The sequence below is a fragment of the Oncorhynchus mykiss genome, chromosome 14, assembly GCF_057628025.1.
Source record: "Oncorhynchus mykiss isolate SJ-2025 chromosome 14, ASM5762802v1, whole genome shotgun sequence".
NCBI classification, from domain to species: domain Eukaryota; kingdom Metazoa; phylum Chordata; class Actinopteri; order Salmoniformes; family Salmonidae; genus Oncorhynchus; species Oncorhynchus mykiss.
The window spans coordinates 12977609-12995056 of record NC_143035.1 but is presented as its reverse complement, the minus strand read 5'-3'; the positions used below and the strand labels follow the sequence as shown (position 1 = coordinate 12995056).

Here is a 17448-nt window from a genome sequence, read left to right as displayed (position 1 = left end):
CCCAGAGCTTAGGGAAGTGTGTGTTTGACCAGTACTGTCCCAGAGCTTAAGGAAGTGTGTGTCTGACCAGTACTGTCCCAGAGCTTATGGAAGTGTGTGTTTGACCAGTACTGTCCCAGAGCTTGGGGAAGTGTGTGTTTGACCAGTACTGTCCCAGAGCTTGGGGAAGTGTGTGTTTGACCAGTACTGTCCCAGAGCTTGGGGAAGTGTGTGTTTGACCAGTACTGTCCCAGAGCTTAGGGAAGTGTGTGTTTGACCAGTACTGTCCCAGAGCTTGGGGAAGTGTGTGTTTGACCAGTACTGTCCCAGAGCTTGGGGAAGTGTGTGTTTGACCAGTACTGTCCCAGAGCTTGGGGAAGTGTGTGTCTGCCTCGTGCGGCAGGTGTGCGAGACAACAGTCCCAGCATCATAGCGTATGTATCAGTGAATCGCGATGATGTATGAAATACTAGTGATAGTGTAATCAATGTGTAATAACTGCATAAACAATTAATGAACGTGTTAAATTATTATGTGACGTGCAGTTACATTCATGTCCTGACGTGTGAAATTTATTTTTTTGACACGTGAAGACTCAAACGGAGTTCCATACTCCTTGGCCTGGTTATGTCATGGCAGTCAGTGCAGATCAACATGTGCTTGTTTCAGAACCATGTGTGGGTGTATTTCATCTTTTTTTTCACTGAGTGCTGATTTGGGATCAGTTGTGCCTTTTAGATCACAATGAATAAGATGACATGGACACAGGAGACCTGACCCTAGATAAGCACTCCTACTCTGACAGGCTTGATACATTCACCCCTGGGACCAGTGAAACCCCCAGTCCCAAGCATCAAAGTCACAGAGCCTCAGACACACACATCAAAACTCACCTGACCCCATTCCATCACATCCCAAGGTTATGAGGGATGCGCCCAGGCCATGTTAAAGCCAGGGATGTCTTACGTGTCTGTATGTTTGCGTGTGGACATAGATCAGGTTCAGATTAGTTTGCATGTGTGTGTGTGTGCTGTGTGTATGTACATAATGTCGGTGCGTGTGTATGTGTGTGTGTCCGTGTGTGTGTTTGTCGCCCCCTCGGGCTCATGCAGTGGAGGAGATCTTCGAGGGCTATACTCAGCCTTGTGTCAGGGTAGTAGGTTGGTGGTCTGTTGATATCCCTCTGGTGGTGTGGGTGCTGTGCTTTGGCAAAGTGGGTGGCATTATATCCTGCCTGGTTGTCCCTGTCTAGGGGTATCGCCCTTGCTCTCTCTCTCTCTCCCTGTGTGTGTGTGTGTGTGTGTGTGTGTGAACATTATCTGTGTGACTGTCCTGGTCAGTCTGTTAAAAGTAAGTAAACATCTCATGCAGGCAGGGGATAGTGGAGAAAGGCAAACACTAGGCTACTGGAGAGTGGACAACACACTAGGATACTGGAGAGTGGACTACACACTAGTCTACTGGAGAGTGGACTACACAGTAGGATACTGGAGAGTGGACTACACACGAGGTACTGGACAGTAAACTACACACTAGGATACTGGAGAGTGGACTACACACTAGTCTACTGGAGAGTGGACTACACACTAGTCTACTGGAGAGTGGACTACACACAAGGATACTGGAGAGTAGACTACACACAAGGTACTGGAGAGTAAACTACACACTAGGATACTGCAGAGTGAACTACACACTAGGATACTGGAAAGTAAACTACACACTAGGATACTGGAGAGTGGACAACACACTAATCTAATGGAAAGTGGACCACACACTAGGCTCTTCCCTCCCTCCACCTTGCTCATTCTCTCTTCCCTACCTCCATTCTCTCCTCCCTTCTTCCACCTTACTCATTCTCTCACTTATCTGACTTTTAATCTCTCATGTTTTCCCCCTCTTTCTCTACACCTCTATAAAGCACCTGATCTCCCCCCCCCCTCTCTCTCTCTCACACGCACGCGCACACATACACACACACACACACACACACACACACAGGGGAGGGGATAAGGTGTGGGCGGAGGAGGGTGCAAATTGGGACAAATTCTCCTGGTGTTTGGTGCGTTAGTGACACTAGAAGAGGAAACAGGCACACACACACACACACTTTGCCACATCCCAAGTGGTGACAAGACAGAGCAATTAAGACCTGCAAAAGAGGTCTAGATTCAGACAGGACAGACAAGACGCAGACAGAGACAAAGAGAGAACTCATCATCTATCAACTCCAGACTTCGTTGCACCAGTCAGTTGCGCAGCGCTCTCGTCACATCTGGCTCCTACTCCATCTGGCTCCTACTCCATCTGGCTCCTACTCCCCCCAATTGTTAGACTACTACTGTCTGTGTGCACCGGGCATCATGGTGCTTGTCTGTCAGTGTGCACACAAAAACAAGCCATCCTGCTGGTATCAAGACAACCAAACTGGAAAATAGCAAGAAGAAACATGTCCCTTTCGTTTTTCTCTAGAAGATCTATGATTACACAAAATAAAGTACACAGGGCAACTCCAGCCTGAGAAAAAGAAAGAGAGAGAGCACATTTGGTATATTGCGCAGTGTTTCCCTCTCACCGCTTATCGGATTCTATTCCTGATGAAATTATTTATGGAACAGCAGAAATAGGTCAGTTGATTACTGTATAAGCCCTGCTGAGGCAAAAGTAAGATAAACAGACCTAAATTAAGTTGATTAATATCAGGATGGCAAAAAAATCACTTGGATACACGTTGCCATAACATGCTACATTGGCTAAAGCTTGGTAGTATTACAAAAAAACTATAGGCCTAGGTGTTCCAGACTATTTTCTCCATTCCTCAGTTTTTCATTAGCATAGGCTACAAAGGTTTGTTAGGCTACAAATTTCTTCAGCTGTGAAAATATTAGGCCTACCCAGGTTCCCCCTTTATATCCTAATGACTTTGTAACAGCTCTAAACAGTCCACTACAACAAATCATCACTGGCACCCTAATTTACACAAAGACCCACATGATGTATGTGAAGTAGAAGACCTTGAAACATTTCTTGTGAAAAAAATGCCCAAATGACTCCTATGCAATCAACTGTTTAATCAACAAGAAGCTTCAAACAATGAGATCATGGAAAGACATCTGACCATGATGGGCAGGGTCCACACCCAGCTAGCACATTTGGTTCCTTGGAACATACATGTTTGGTTTCCCATTGATTTTGGGAATGAAGCCATAAGTCCCCTAATATGTAAAATTGAACGTTCTTAAAATGTTTTGAGCATGGAGGTGTAAATTCTGCCTTTTCTGGGAACCATATTTTTAGGTTGCAGGGAGGTTCTGAGAACATTTTGCTATGGTTCCCTGAAAGTTTTCCTGGGAGATTTTATAAACGTTCTGAGAATGGAAATTATAGGTTATTTGGAGTTTTTTTAATAACTTCTTTAAAACGTTCACTGAAAGTTTCGATAAGACTTTTAATAACACTGCTAGCTTGGTTTGGGTTCATTGTTTCTGAACGTCAAGCACAGATGGGACAAATGGAATTTAATTTGCTTAGGCATTAATCTATGATCTTCTGTTCTCGATCCATGGAATTAGTCCACTGCGCCACTAGGATAGAGCTAGCATGCCATGTTTTTTTTAAACTAATGCAAAGCAGTTTAGTCTATTCAAACATACCCCATTTAACAGGAAACAACACTCTTATAAATAGAGGATACAGAGAGTTTTGTTGACGTTGAGAATGGAATGCATATGTTTTTAAATAACATTTTTAGAACTTTCTTTTAATGTTACTAATGTTTTCTTGGGGTTTTTATGGAAAGTTTTCTTAATGTTCTGAGAACATGACTTTAAATAGAACCATGAGGAAACCTGCACAAAACATTATACTGAGGTGCTGAAATTCAAACAGATGAACGTTGTTTCTTAACGTTCTCTGAACGTTTGGAGTACATGACTATAGAACCATGATGAAACCTGTAAAAACACTATGCTGAAGTACTGAAATTTCCACAGAAGAATTGTGTTTCTTAACATTCTTTAGAACATTAGTTTATATAGAACCATTTGTAGGAAATGTTATGCTGAAGTACTGAAATTCCCACCTAAGAATCATATGGCTCGCAGAATGGTATGTGCTAGCTGGGTATCCTGCACCATTCCCAGACTGTTGTGGGGAAGCTGTATGCAAAATAGGACAATCACGCTCTCACCAAGCTCTAAGAAACATATGGCTTTCAGAATGTTATGCACTAGATGGTCATAGACTTGAATATCAGTGACTTTTTTGTACTCAAGGATCCTGATGTGTTCCTCATTGATAAAAACTTGTCCCAGACTATTCAGACCAATGCGGTAGAATCCAGCAGGAGGAATGAAGGTCTCAGAGATGTCTCCTTTGGCCAAAGTGTCCTAAAACAGTCCTGCTGACCAGCCGTGTATAATGGACCCGAAAGATAGCTGGACATACATTTGTTCTTTGATGGCTGGCGTCAAAGTTAAAAACAGACAGCTAAATTGTGCATCTGTAGCTTTTTCTCTGTTCTCTACGGCAAAGGCGGCTTTTAATTATTTTTTTTATTTCACCTTAATTTAACCAGGTAGGCTAGTTGAGAACAAGTTCTCATTTACAACTGTGACCTGGCCAAGATAAAGCAAAGCAGTGCGACAAAAACAACAACACAGAGTTACACATGGGATAAACAAACGTACAGTCAATAACAATAGAAAAATCTGTATAAGAGGTAAGGCCAATAGTGGCGAAGTAATTACAATTTAGCAATTTACACTGGAGTGATGTGCGCAGATGAGCATGTGCAAGTAGAAATACTGGTGTGCAAAAGAGCAGAAACAAAAACAAATATGGGGATGCGGTAGGTAGTTGGTTGGATGGGCTATTTACAGATGGGCTGTGTACAGCTGCAGCGATCGGTAAGCTGCTCTGACAGCTGACGCTTAAAGTTAGTGAGTGAGATATAGTCTCCAACTTCAGTGATTTTTGCAATTCGTTCCAGTCATTGGCAGCAGAGAACTGGAAGGAAAGGCGGCGAAAGCAGGTGTTGGATTTGGGGATGACCAGTGAAATATACCTGCTGGAGTGTGTGCTATGGGTGGGTGTTGTTATGGTGACCAGTGAGCTGAGATAAGGCAGAGCTTTACCTAGCAAAGACTTATAGATGACCTGGAGCCAGTGGGTTTTGCGACGAATATGTAGCGAGGACCAGCCAACGAGAGCATACAGGTCGCAGTGGTGGGTAGAATATGGGGCTTTGGTGACCAAACGGATGGCACTGTGATAGACTGCATCCAATTTGCTGAGTAGAGTGTTGGAGGCTATTTTGTAAATGACATCGCCGAAGACAAGGATCGGTAGGATAGTCCGTTTTACGAGGGTATGTTTGGCAGCATGAGAGAAGGAGGCTTTGTTGCGAAATAGGAAGCCAATTCTAGATTGGAGGATTGGAGATGCTTAATGTGTGTCTGGAAGGAGAGTTTACAGTCTAGACACCTAGGTATTTATAGTTGTCCACATATTCTAAGTCAGAACTGTCCAGGGTAGTGATGCTAGTCGGGCGCGCGGGTGCGGGCAGCGATCGGTTGAAGAGTGTGCTTTTTGCTTTACTTGCATTTAAGAGCAGTTGGCGGCCACGGAAGGAGTGTTGTATGGCGTTGAAGCTCGTTTGGAGGTTTGTTAACACAGTGTACGAAGAAGGGCCAGATGTATACAGAATGGTGTCGTCTGCGTTGAGGTGGATCAAAGAATCACTCGCAGGAAGAGTGACATCATTGATGTATACAGAGAAAAGAGTCTGCCCAAGAGAAGAAGTGAATGGGGGAATTACCTTTTATTTGGCATCAAATCAGCTCTGCATGCCTCGATTATCCACTTCCATACACTTTTGGGCACTACTCCTGGCTTTCTTGAAAGGTTTATGTAAAGTTCATGGATCCACAGTGTCTCTAGTGTTTTGCAAGGAGACTCCCGTGATAGTGGTAGGCATACTGGAGGGTGGTTGTTCAGTCTGGATGGGCTTCGTAGGCGTGGTGGAAGGTGCTGGTCTGAAGTCCCTGGACGGGCTTGTGCAGCACCTGTCCACATTTGTCCAATTCTGCATATATGTCTTTGAGGAGGTCTTCAGAGATCTGCAGTTGACCCTTAAGGCCTTCACTCCCATGCTCTGTAAAGAGTTGAAGCCAAGTACCACAACCACAGAAATAGAATGAATAGAATGTCCGTCCCCATTCAAGTCAATGATGGCATAATGGGTGGACTGGCAGCCATGTTGGGTTTAACTATACCAGGAAGTAAAAACAGGAAGTGAGTCAACTCAACTGACATTTCAAAAAATACATTCCATTCCGTGAGCCACACCAGTTAGCATAATATGGATGAATATTCTACATTACCACACTGGGTGTGTTCGTAAATTGCCTCCAGTGTGTCAGAGTGCGCTCTGGGTCGTTTGTAAATTCAGAAAGTTGTCAGGTTGTCCGTTCGTAAATTCAGAGCATTTCGCTCTCAGTGTTCAGAGCGCACACTGGATGCTCTGGCTGAGGAGTGGGGTTGATCTGAGCGTTCTCACCTCACGACAGGAGTCAAGCACAAAAGCTAACTGGCTAAAGTTGCCTATCTTGCTAGCTACTTCCAGACACAAATGATAGAACACCTCACTCTGACCATTTTACTCACCCTAACAGAGCTAGTTAGGCTGTTTTCATGTTATCTAGCGCCTTAGTGACTAACTGTGCTGCTGGCAACAATTTAATTACGTGTTTTTGCTGACGTTTACTGACACCGATCATAATCAGCGGATGTTGCATGTTCGTAAATTCATCAGTTATTCTACGCTCTGGCACACTCAGACGAGAATGCTCTGACATCAGAGTAGACAGCCAGAGTGAATCCACGAACGCACTCACTGTAAAGTCCAATGTGCTGTCATTACTCAAAACTTTTGAGGAAACCCTTTGGAATGAATTTATATGAGTACAGTTACTTAAAGTGATTTTGGAGTTATTACTCAAACTGATAGAGTCACTGTGACCCTAGGGGGTTCAGATTTGAGTTGTATCAGCTTGAACATTTTTAGTAACGCCCCCACTAAGCCACGCCTCCAATTTAATTCCCCAGTGTGCCTTGCCTTTTCAAATGAATTGTAGTTACCATCCATGACTGTATTTGTTAGTGAAAGAGAAATGGTTGTTGAATTAGTTTATTTTCAGTCCTGTGGCCTTCACCAAGTGAGTTCCTAGGTGAATGTTATCATTATAATTAAACTATTTTTGAGAATACATTACATATCTCATACGGCCTTATTTTGAGGCCTAGCATTACCCTAATACAGTGGCCTAAAACTCATGATTTACAGGCCACATCAGGCCTGCAAGTATGGTTGCAAAATTCGGGTAACTTTCCCAAAATGCCCATTTCCAGGAATCTTTCAACAGTATTGTAACAAGTGTTTAGAATAAATGTAGCCTGTACAATTTAGCTAGCCAAATGACATTGCAAGTACCAACAACACAGCTAGCTAGCAACAAACTAAGCTAGCTAGCACAGTTCATGGTGACCAATTCTAGTTGAAACTGGTCAGGGAGAGGTTTGGGTTCACTTCAAAATTACATTTATTGACTGCTAAACCATGTACAATAATTTGCATACATCTCCTGTTGTACTAGTCTCTGTTCTGTCAATGCTGATTGTGGGTTGTGCTGAGCAGCACAGACAGCTGTGTTGACATGACAACCTGGTTTGAATTCTGAACCTTCTATCATGTGACAAAAGTGTTTGTTTTGATTGGCTGTTGTTTCCAACTAGTTGCACAAAGTTGAAAAGCTTCAACTGGATGCAACCAAGTTGCAGATGGGTTGATTATTAATGGCAAGGGGGTATTTCACAAAGCAATCAAGAAGCAATTTAGTTTGCTTAAAATTGATCAACTATAATGTAGAATGTGCAAGTGTGAACACTCGCTTAGCCCCGGGCTATGGTGCAGTGTGAACATGTCTAATGTACATACAAAAACACACACACACATATATATATATGATTATATATAAATATAAATCATATATATACAGTGCCTTGCGAAAGTATTCGGCCCCCTTGATCTTTGCGACCTTTTGCCACATTTCAGGCTTCAAACATAAAGATATAAAACTGTATTTTTTTGTGAAGAATCAACAACAAGTGGGACACAATCATGAAGTGGAACGACATTTATTGGATATTTCAAACTTTTTTAACAAATCAAAAACTTAAGAATTGGGCGTGCAAAATTATTCAGCCCCCTTAAGTTAATACTTTGTAGCGCCACCTTTTGCTGCGATTACAGCTGTAAGTCGCTTGGGGTATGTCTCTATCAGTTTTGCACATCTGACTGAAATTTTTTCCCATTCCTCCTTGCAAAACAGCTCGAGCTCAGTGAGGTTGGATGGAGAGCATTTGTGAACAGCAGTTTTCAGTTCTTTCCACAGATTCTCGATTGGATTCAGGTCTGGACTTTGACTTGGCCATTCTAACACCTGGATATGTTTATTTTTGAACCATTCCATTGTAGATTCCGTCCCAGTCTCAGGTCTTTTGCAGACTCCATCAGGTTTTCTTCCAGAATGGTCCTGTATTTGGCTCCATCCATCTTCCCATCCATTTTAACCATCTTCCCTGTCCCTGCTGAAGAAAAGCAGGCCCAAACCATGATGCTGCCACCACCATGTTTGACAGTGGGGATGGTGTGTTGCTTTTACGCCAAACATAACGTTTTGCATTGTTGCCAAAAAGTTCAATTTTGGTTTCATCTGACCAGAGCACCTTCTTCCACATGTTTGGTGTGTCTCCCAGGTGGCTTGTGGCAAACTTTAAACAACACTTTTTATGGATATCTTTAAGAAATGGCTTTCTTCTTGCCACTCTTCCATAAAGGCCAGATTTGTGCAATATACGACTGATTGTTGTCCTATGGACAGAGTCTCCCACCTCAGCTGTAGAGATCTGCAGTTCATCTAGAGTGATCATGGGCCTCTTGGCTGCATCTCTGATCAGTCTTCTCCTTGTATGAGCTGAAAGTTTAGAGGGACGGCCAGGTCTTGGTAGATTTGCAGTGGTCTGATACTCCTTCCATTTCAATATTGCACAGTGCTCCTTGGGATGTTTAAAGCTTGGGAAATCTTTTTGTATCCAAATCCGGCTTTAAACTTCTTCACAACAGTATCTCGGACCTGCCTGGTGTGTTCCTTGTTCTTCATGATGCTCGCTGCGCTTTTAACGGACCTCTGAGACTATCACAGTGCAGGTGCATTTATACGGAGACTTGATTACACACAGGTGGATTGTATTTATCATCATTAGTCATTTAGGTCAACATTGGATCATTCAGAGATCCTCACTGAACTTCTGGAGAGAGTTTGCTGCACTGAAAGTAAAGGGGCTGAATAATTTTGCACGCCCAATTTTTAAGTTTTTGATTTGTTAAAAAAGTTTGAAATATCCAATAAATGTCATTCCACTTCATGATTGTGTCCCACTTGTTGTTGATTCTTCACAAAAAAATACAGTTTTATATCTTTATGTTTGAAGCCTGAAATGTGGCAAAAGGTCGCAAAGATCAAGGGGGCCGAATACTTTCGCAAGGCACTGTATATCCACAAAAACTACCTGCAGTAGAGCATGCTGGGAAAAAGTTAATTTGTTATCATAACTTATAGAGTTGATGCGACTTCTCATTTAGTTTTGAGTCAGTACCACATAAACATTTTAGGTTATAATGATTTTTCATTGACTTTTAATTCAACTAAGTAGAGGTATTTGAGTTAAAATGGCTTGGGGTTTACAGTGCATGGCAATCCAGCATCAGTTGATAGAACATTCTAAATGAACATAAAAATGATTGCACAATACCAGGTCAGCCATAGCGAGCGTAGGCCTACCCATGAGTTTACCGGTCAAATCGCCAGGGTTAGAGGCTCTAAATTAAGACCATTCTTAGATTATATTTTTGTGAGAAATCACGAAAGATGTACACATGCGCTCCCTCACCCAACCTGAGACCACCATTCTAAAACCATAGGCTATAGTATACATCAACATTGAACTGCATGTTTTCAAACACCCCTCTATGAAATAACTAGTCAATATAATATTATTAGTGGATACTTCATCACTAGTTAGAAATAGGCTTTGTTGAAGGCATGCTATTTGTATGATGAAGTCAAGTGTGTGTAAACTGTTATTAATCTGTGGAAAATAGGTAGGCTACTCCCTGCATTCCGAAATAACATGTCAGCCTTCAATTATATTTCTATTTATTTTATTTAACCTTTATCAGGGAGTCATACTAAGACTAATAATTCCATTTTTTATATCAACATTTTAATTATCGATATCAAAAATGTGATGTTTTTATAGCCTATTAAATATATAAATCATTGATATCGATCATTATAATTGATTATTGCATTTTTTAAATAAAAAAATGATATGATAATGACCGTGATGGAGACGGGATTGCAAACCCCTTGCAGTCTTCACATTTTGCTGCCTTAATTAAAACTACATCTAAAAATGGAACGTACTCCTCTTTCTCAAAGTGAAAGAAATATTTTTGAAAAATTTGACACATTTATGAAAAAATGATAAATGAAAATGTATTGATTGCATTATGCCTTCACATCCCAGAGTTAATACTTGGTGGAAGCACCTTTGGCAGCCATTATAGCTGTGAATAATTTTGAATACGATTCTAATAACCTTGCACAACTCTTAGGGCAAATTATCCATGTCAAAATTACTCATGCTCAATAAATTTGTTTGGGAATTATTGATGAACAATGTTCAATGCTTGTCACAGATTTTCCTTTCAATTAAGTCCTAGATAACCAGATGAGGGGAGTTATTTACTAATTTGTGAACATAGTCAAGTACAAGGGAGGAGCGAAAACCCGCAGACACTCAGCCCTCTGTGGAATGAGTTTGACACGTGTGCTAAGGCATTGTTACATGGTTTGGTAACCTGACCGTGCAGCTCAAAGCCCAAATATTGAGACTGAACATGACAGCAGGGAAGATTATAGGCATGACACTTCCTTCCTCTTTCCAGGACATTTTCCAGGAGACCATCATCAGACAGGCCAGAAAGGTCATGTCGGACCCCACACATGCACTGAACTTAGAGTTCCTGCTGATGCCATCAAGGAGGTATTATAAGCTGGCTGAACAGATATAAACATTTGTTTATCCCCCTGTCGATAAAACTGCTTTTACAGCAGGGGAGTCAGACGCAATGACAGACTGGAGTCTGGCTTTCATCATGTGGAACAGCCACCTAGACATTTTTTACATTGACATTTTAGTTATTTATCAGGTGCTCTTATCCAGATCAATTAGGGTTAAGTGCCTTGCTCAAGGGCACATCAGCAGATTTCTCACCTAGTCAACTCTATGATTCAAACCATCAACCTTTCAGTTACTGGCCCAATGCTCTTATAGGTTACCTGCCACCTGACATTAATTTATTAAACTTTTGTGTGGGTGGGGAGGGGAGTGTATGATAATTCTATGTATTTATGTATTTACAGTATGTAGAAGCAGCAGCACTCTCTATTGTCCAAGTCAAATTTCCCCTCAGGACAATAAAGTATATCATATCATATTAACTCTGGGGTGTGAAGATATACAGTGTGCAATGAAGACATCTTGTTTATTTTTCTAAATTGGGAACATGTTCTATATGGAGTAGGTTTTATACACCTGCAGGAAAACAATCAAATGTAATACATGTTTAGATTTAATTTTAGATAAAATATTTGAGAATTTTGAATATAGCCGACTTGCGCAATTGCACATAATGTATACAGTTATTGGAGTCGGTCTCAAGTTTATTTTATTTTGTAAAATATTTATGCCTATTAGGGGTTTGTGTAAAATATCACCACATTGTAATACACATTTCAGAACAACATTTATGATCAATGTAATGTTTTAACTGTTAACACAGTTCATAGTGAACTTTTGTGTCTGCGTGTTTAAAAAAATATATATATTTTTAGAAATGTTGATGTTTTTCTCAGACCTCTCTGGAACTATCAGCGGTGCGCCTGACGTCATCCCCGCCACTCGTCGATTTAAAAAAAAGTGGCACGAGGAATGCGCTCGAGCAGACCAAAGGAGCAGACGAGGCGGGAAACGGGTGAGCGCGCGAAGAGAGACAGCGCGACCACAGCCACAAGTTTATCAGTGTAAGATTCACAAAGTCCGAGTATTCGGACCGCGAGTAGTATTTTGTTATGCGTAAAAGTTATTTTCTTACAGTAGCCTATGCTCCGAGAATGTGCCCGGGTGTATGAGAATGTTATTTTAACAATCGTACAAGCGCAAATGTTGTTCACTATCTCTATCTCACCCATTCACTCTCCACCTCTCCCCAGCCCATCACTCTCCACCTCTCCCCAGCCAATCACTCCCCACCTCTGCCCAGCCCATTACTCTCCACCTCTCCTCAGCCCATCACTCTCCACCTCTCCTCAGCCCATCACTCTCCAACTCTCCCCAGCCCAATGCTCACACCCTGGCTGAACAAGCGCTTACTCTCTAGCCGCCAGTGAAGGCTCGAGGGTCGTCGGATTCCTGTGAACGAAAGGATGCGGTGCCGCAAGTCTTTTGGACAAGGTTCGGTTGGGATCTATCTATGGATGGCGGTCCTTTTCAAAGGTATGGCTGGCTCCGAGTCCACTTCTCTCTGTTGAACTGTGTTTCATGTCTGTTTAGAGGGAATGTGGTGTGAATGCTAACCCTCAGTGATAGGCTACATACTCAAATTTGAGTTTTGGGTATACACAACAAAGTAGGTTTCCGGTTTCCAGGTAATTCTGGGCACGATTTTGACGTTTGAAATAAAAGCACAGAGGACAGAGGAAAGTGATTTTTTAAAATCTCAAAATAACAGTTAACGTTACCTGTAAGATTGGATTGAAACACAAATACAGTTGTGATCCAACATAGTGATGGGTTTTGGGAATAGAGTAGGCCGATTTGTATTTTGATGGATTATTCTAAATAGCCTAGGTTTAAAGTGTCTTTTCCTTTCATGTCACAGTGCAGTCGGATTCATTCATGTGCTGTGGCAATCTACAGTAGGATAATGTCATCTATTCTATACAGTAGGCATAATATACCATATAACCTAATGCATATGCAGGTCGGATGCTGTTGGGGTTCATTTAAAATAGTTAAAAGTGTATGTGCACAGTGTGTTGTGCTTATTCATAGGGATAATGCATTTGTTCTTAAAGCCCCCCCCCCCCCCCCCCCCAATCATCCCTGACATCTGGGTTTACTTTATATACTGTGACGCAGCACAGCACAGGGTTTACAGAGGTTTATTGGCAAAGAGGCATCTCTCCAGTGTGTTGCGTGTTACTGTCTCTGTGCATTGTTTCTCTGTCTCTTTGTGTGTGTCCAGCACACAGACACCCTCCCTGTCCTCAACTACCTACTCCACTCACATCACTGGCCAGGGATGGATGGAGGGAGAAACAGGGCTTTGGACAGACAGGGCTTTGGTCTCAGGCAGACTTGTCCTACGATTGCCAATGTCTGACAGACAGACTGGTCTTTATAACCATTTGATTGATAGTTGAAGCAGACTATCTTTTTCTAGACATTCAACTCCTTATTCCCTGTCTGATGGGGCACTGTTGTAGCCTGACTGATGTGGCTCAGGTGGAGAGCTGTGACAAATCGGTCTGGACAGGAGCCTGTTGTAAGTGCAGTATTTACACAGAAGTTGGCTTTTTTTTTTAGACCTCTTGTTTGAAAATCCTACACTTGTGTTGGAAGGGGGTGGCACTCTGGGGCTGTGTGTGTGGCTGTCCATGTGAGTGTTTGAGTGAAAAAGACACAGAGGTGAACCAATCGGTAAAAAAGCACAGCCTCCTTCATTATCTGCGCATCTTGCCTACAACATCATGGAGCCTTTCAAGACTAGCACTCTTGTGCATGAGGCCATGCAACGCATACGGGCAAGTGTTGGTGATCAAATCATTTACACATCAACATTCAATAATGTCTTTCAGCACCACGGATCTACTTTCAATCAATCTTAGTTTACAATACTTTAAAAAAATATTCTATGAGATGCATCTGAAGAGTAAGAGTAACTGTGGCGCAATAAAGACATCTTGAAATTCTGTTTTTATTGTTTCCCTCTAACCTTTGTTCCAGGACCTCTCTCAATACGGTATGAAGAGTTGCATGGCATCTGTCCATAAATGAGATCTCTCTGATTCCTATGCACCTCACCCTTCCCCCTCTCTTCCCTCTCTCTTCCCCCCATGGTCAGCAGTAACTCCTGAGAGACTTTCTAGTCCTCCCACTTTCTTTAATCTCTAGTTTATGCCAATTCAAACTCTCCTGCTTCATCCTGTGCATTATTGATTTGGGTATTTTTGTGGCTTCAACTAAATGATGCTTATACCGTTCCGTCCAGTAGCAGCATGGCAGCAGTTACCTTTCCATGACATGGTATACATCCATGTACATAAGGTACTGTATGTGCACTACTCTAAAACTCTATGAAGGAGAACATACACTGAGTGTACAAAACACTAAGAACACCTTACAAATATTGAGTTATATCCTCACTTTCCCCCTCAGAACAGCTTCAATTCGTCGGGGCATGGGCTGAAGAAGGTGTAGAAAGTGTTCCACAGGGATGCTGGCACATGTTGACTCCAATGCTTCCCACCGTTGTGTCAAATTGTCTGGATGTCCTTTGGGTGGTGGACAGTGGAGGCTGCTGAGGGGACGGCAGATCATGATAATGGCTGGAAAGGAGTCAATGGTATGGTACCAACCACATGGAAACCATGTGTTTTATGTGTTTGTTAACATTCCATTGACTCCATTCTAGCCATTATTATGAGCCATCCTCCCCTCAGCAGCCTCCACTGGTGGTGGACCATTCTTGATACACACGGGAAACTGCTGAGTGTGAAAAACCCAGCAGTGTTGCTGTTCTTGACTCAAACCGGTGCGCCTGGCACCTACTACCATACCCCGTTCAAAGGCACTTCAATATTTTGTCTTACCCATTCACCCTCTGAATGGCACACATACACAATCCATGTCTCAATTGTCTCAAGGCTTAAAAATCCTTCTTTAACCTGTCTCCTCCCCTTAATTTACACTGATTGAAGTGACATGAATAAGGGATCATAGCTTTCACCTGGATTCACCTGGTCAGTCTGTCATTGAAAGAGCAGGTTTATCTCACTCAGTGTATATTTCTGTTTCCTTTGAGCCAAAAGACACTTATGAAGATATGGATTTACATAATCAATCTTACTAACATCTGTGTAAATCATAATATATATGACTACACATTCATGTGTAGCAGCAGTAAAATTACTTTTGTATAGAGTATTCCATTGTGGCGTGACATTGGATTAGATTAGGATTATAACTAGAGCCCTGAGATGAGACCCTATGTCATTATCGTTAATGTTGTACTCAGCTGTTGGTGTTCAGGAGCTACAACATTTGTCAGGACATAAAGGAACATTATTTTTCTCAAGGGAGTGTGGCTGTGGGAGATGTACTGAAAACCATTTGGAAATAAGTTAGTTTCCTGGTGTTCTGACCACAGGAGTGTACAGTCGTGGCCAAAAGTTTTGAGAATGACACAAATATTAATTCTCACAAAGTTTGCTGCTTCCGTGTGTTTAGATATTCTTGTCAGATGTTACTATGGAATACTGAAGTATGATTACAAGCATTTCATAAGTGTCAAAGGCTTTTATTGACAATTACATGAAGTTGATGCGAAGAGTCAATATTTGCAGTGTTGACCCTTCTTTTTCAAGACCTCTGCAATCCCCCCTGGCATGCTGTCAATTAACTTCTGGGCCACATCCTGACTGATGGCAGCCCATTCTTGCATAATCAATGCTTGGAGTTTGTCAGAATTTGTGGGTTTTTGTTTGTCCACCCGCCTCTTGAGGATTGACCACAAGTTCTCAATGGCATTAAGGTCTGGGGAGTTTCCTGGCCATGGACCCAAAATATCGATGTTTTGTTCCCCGAGCCACTTAGTTATCACTTTTGCCTTATGGCAAGGTGCTACATCATGCTGGAAAAGGCATTGTTCGTCACCAAACTGTTCCTGGATGGTTGGGAGAAGTTGTTCTCGGAGGATGTGTTGGTATCATTCTTTAATCATGGCTGTGTTCTTAGGCAAAATTGTGAGTGAGCCCACTCCCTTGGCTGAGAAGCAACCCCACACATGAATGGTCTCAGGATGCTTTACTGTTGGCATGACACAGGACTAATGGTAGCGCTCACCTTGTCTTCTCCGGACAAGCTTTTTTCCGGATGCCCCAAACAATCGGAAAGGGGATTCATCAGAGAGAATGACTTTACCCCAGTCCTCAGCAGTCCAATCCCTGTACCTATTACAGAATATCAGTCCTTGATTCTTTTTGTCATGTATTGTCATGTTCTGTCTTTCTGTCCTTTCCTTTCACCCTGTCTCCCTCTGCTGGTCGTATTAGGTTACCTTTTCTCCCCCGCTTTCCCCCAGCTGTTCCTTGTCTCCTCCTAACTACCCATTCACCCCGTTTCCCACCTGTTCCCTTTTTCCCTCTGATTAGGTCCCTATATCTCTCTCTGTTTCTGCTCCTGTCTTTGTCGGATTCTTGTTTGTTGTGTTTCATGCCTGAACCAGACTATCGTCATGTTTGCTGTAACCTTGTCCTGTCCTGTCGGAATCTGCCGGTCTATCTGAGCCTACCTATGTTTGGTTATTAAAGAAGCTCTGTTTAAGTTAATTCGCTTTTGGGTCCTCATTCACTCACCGTAACAGAAGAATCCGACCAAGAATGGACCCAGCGACTTCGGATCCTCTCCACTCAGCCGTCGGGATCCAGGGAGCGATGCTAGGCAGACACGAGCAGGAATTGTCTGCTGCTCGACATGCCGTTGAGACCCTGGCCACCCAAGTCTCCAACCTCACAGAACAGGTTCACCATCTCCGCCTCGATCCACCGGCCACTTCCAGGGCTTTCGAATCTCCTGGGCCCAGAATTAATAACCCGCCGTGTTACTCTGGGGAGCCCACTGAATGCCGCTCGTTCCTCACCCAGTGTGATATTGTGTTTTCTCTCCAGCCCAACACTTACGCCAGGAGCACTGCTCGTGTCGCCTACGTCATATCTCTCCTTACTGGACGGGCTCGTGAGTGGGGCACGGCAATCTGGGAGGCAAGGGCTGAGTGTACTAACCAGTATCAGGACTTTAAGGAGGAGATGATACGGGTTTTTGATCGATCTGTTTTTGGGGAGGAGGCTTCCAGGGCCCTGTCTTCCCTATGTCAAGGCAATCGATCCATAACAGACTACTCTATTGAGTTTCGCACTCTTGCTGCCTCCAGTGGCTGGAACGAGCCGGCCTTGCTCGCTCGTCTTCTGGAGGGTCTCCGCGCAGAGGTAAAGGATGAGATTCTCT

At 42.7% G+C, this 17448-nt stretch overlaps 1 protein-coding gene across 1 annotated transcript in view; it reads left to right on the top strand.

Moving 5' to 3' along the window:
* The first annotated feature begins 12140 nt into the window (after nucleotides 1–12140).
* Nucleotides 12141–17448, top strand: part of LOC110488815 (neuronal acetylcholine receptor subunit alpha-7-like) — a 78903-nt gene continuing 73595 nt past the window's right edge. Inside the window, exon 1 of the mRNA XM_036942961.2 lies at nucleotides 12141–12657. Within this exon, the coding sequence (XP_036798856.2) occupies nucleotides 12588–12657 (70 nt within the window). The 5' untranslated portion in view covers nucleotides 12141–12587. The remainder of the gene's footprint in view (nucleotides 12658–17448) is intronic.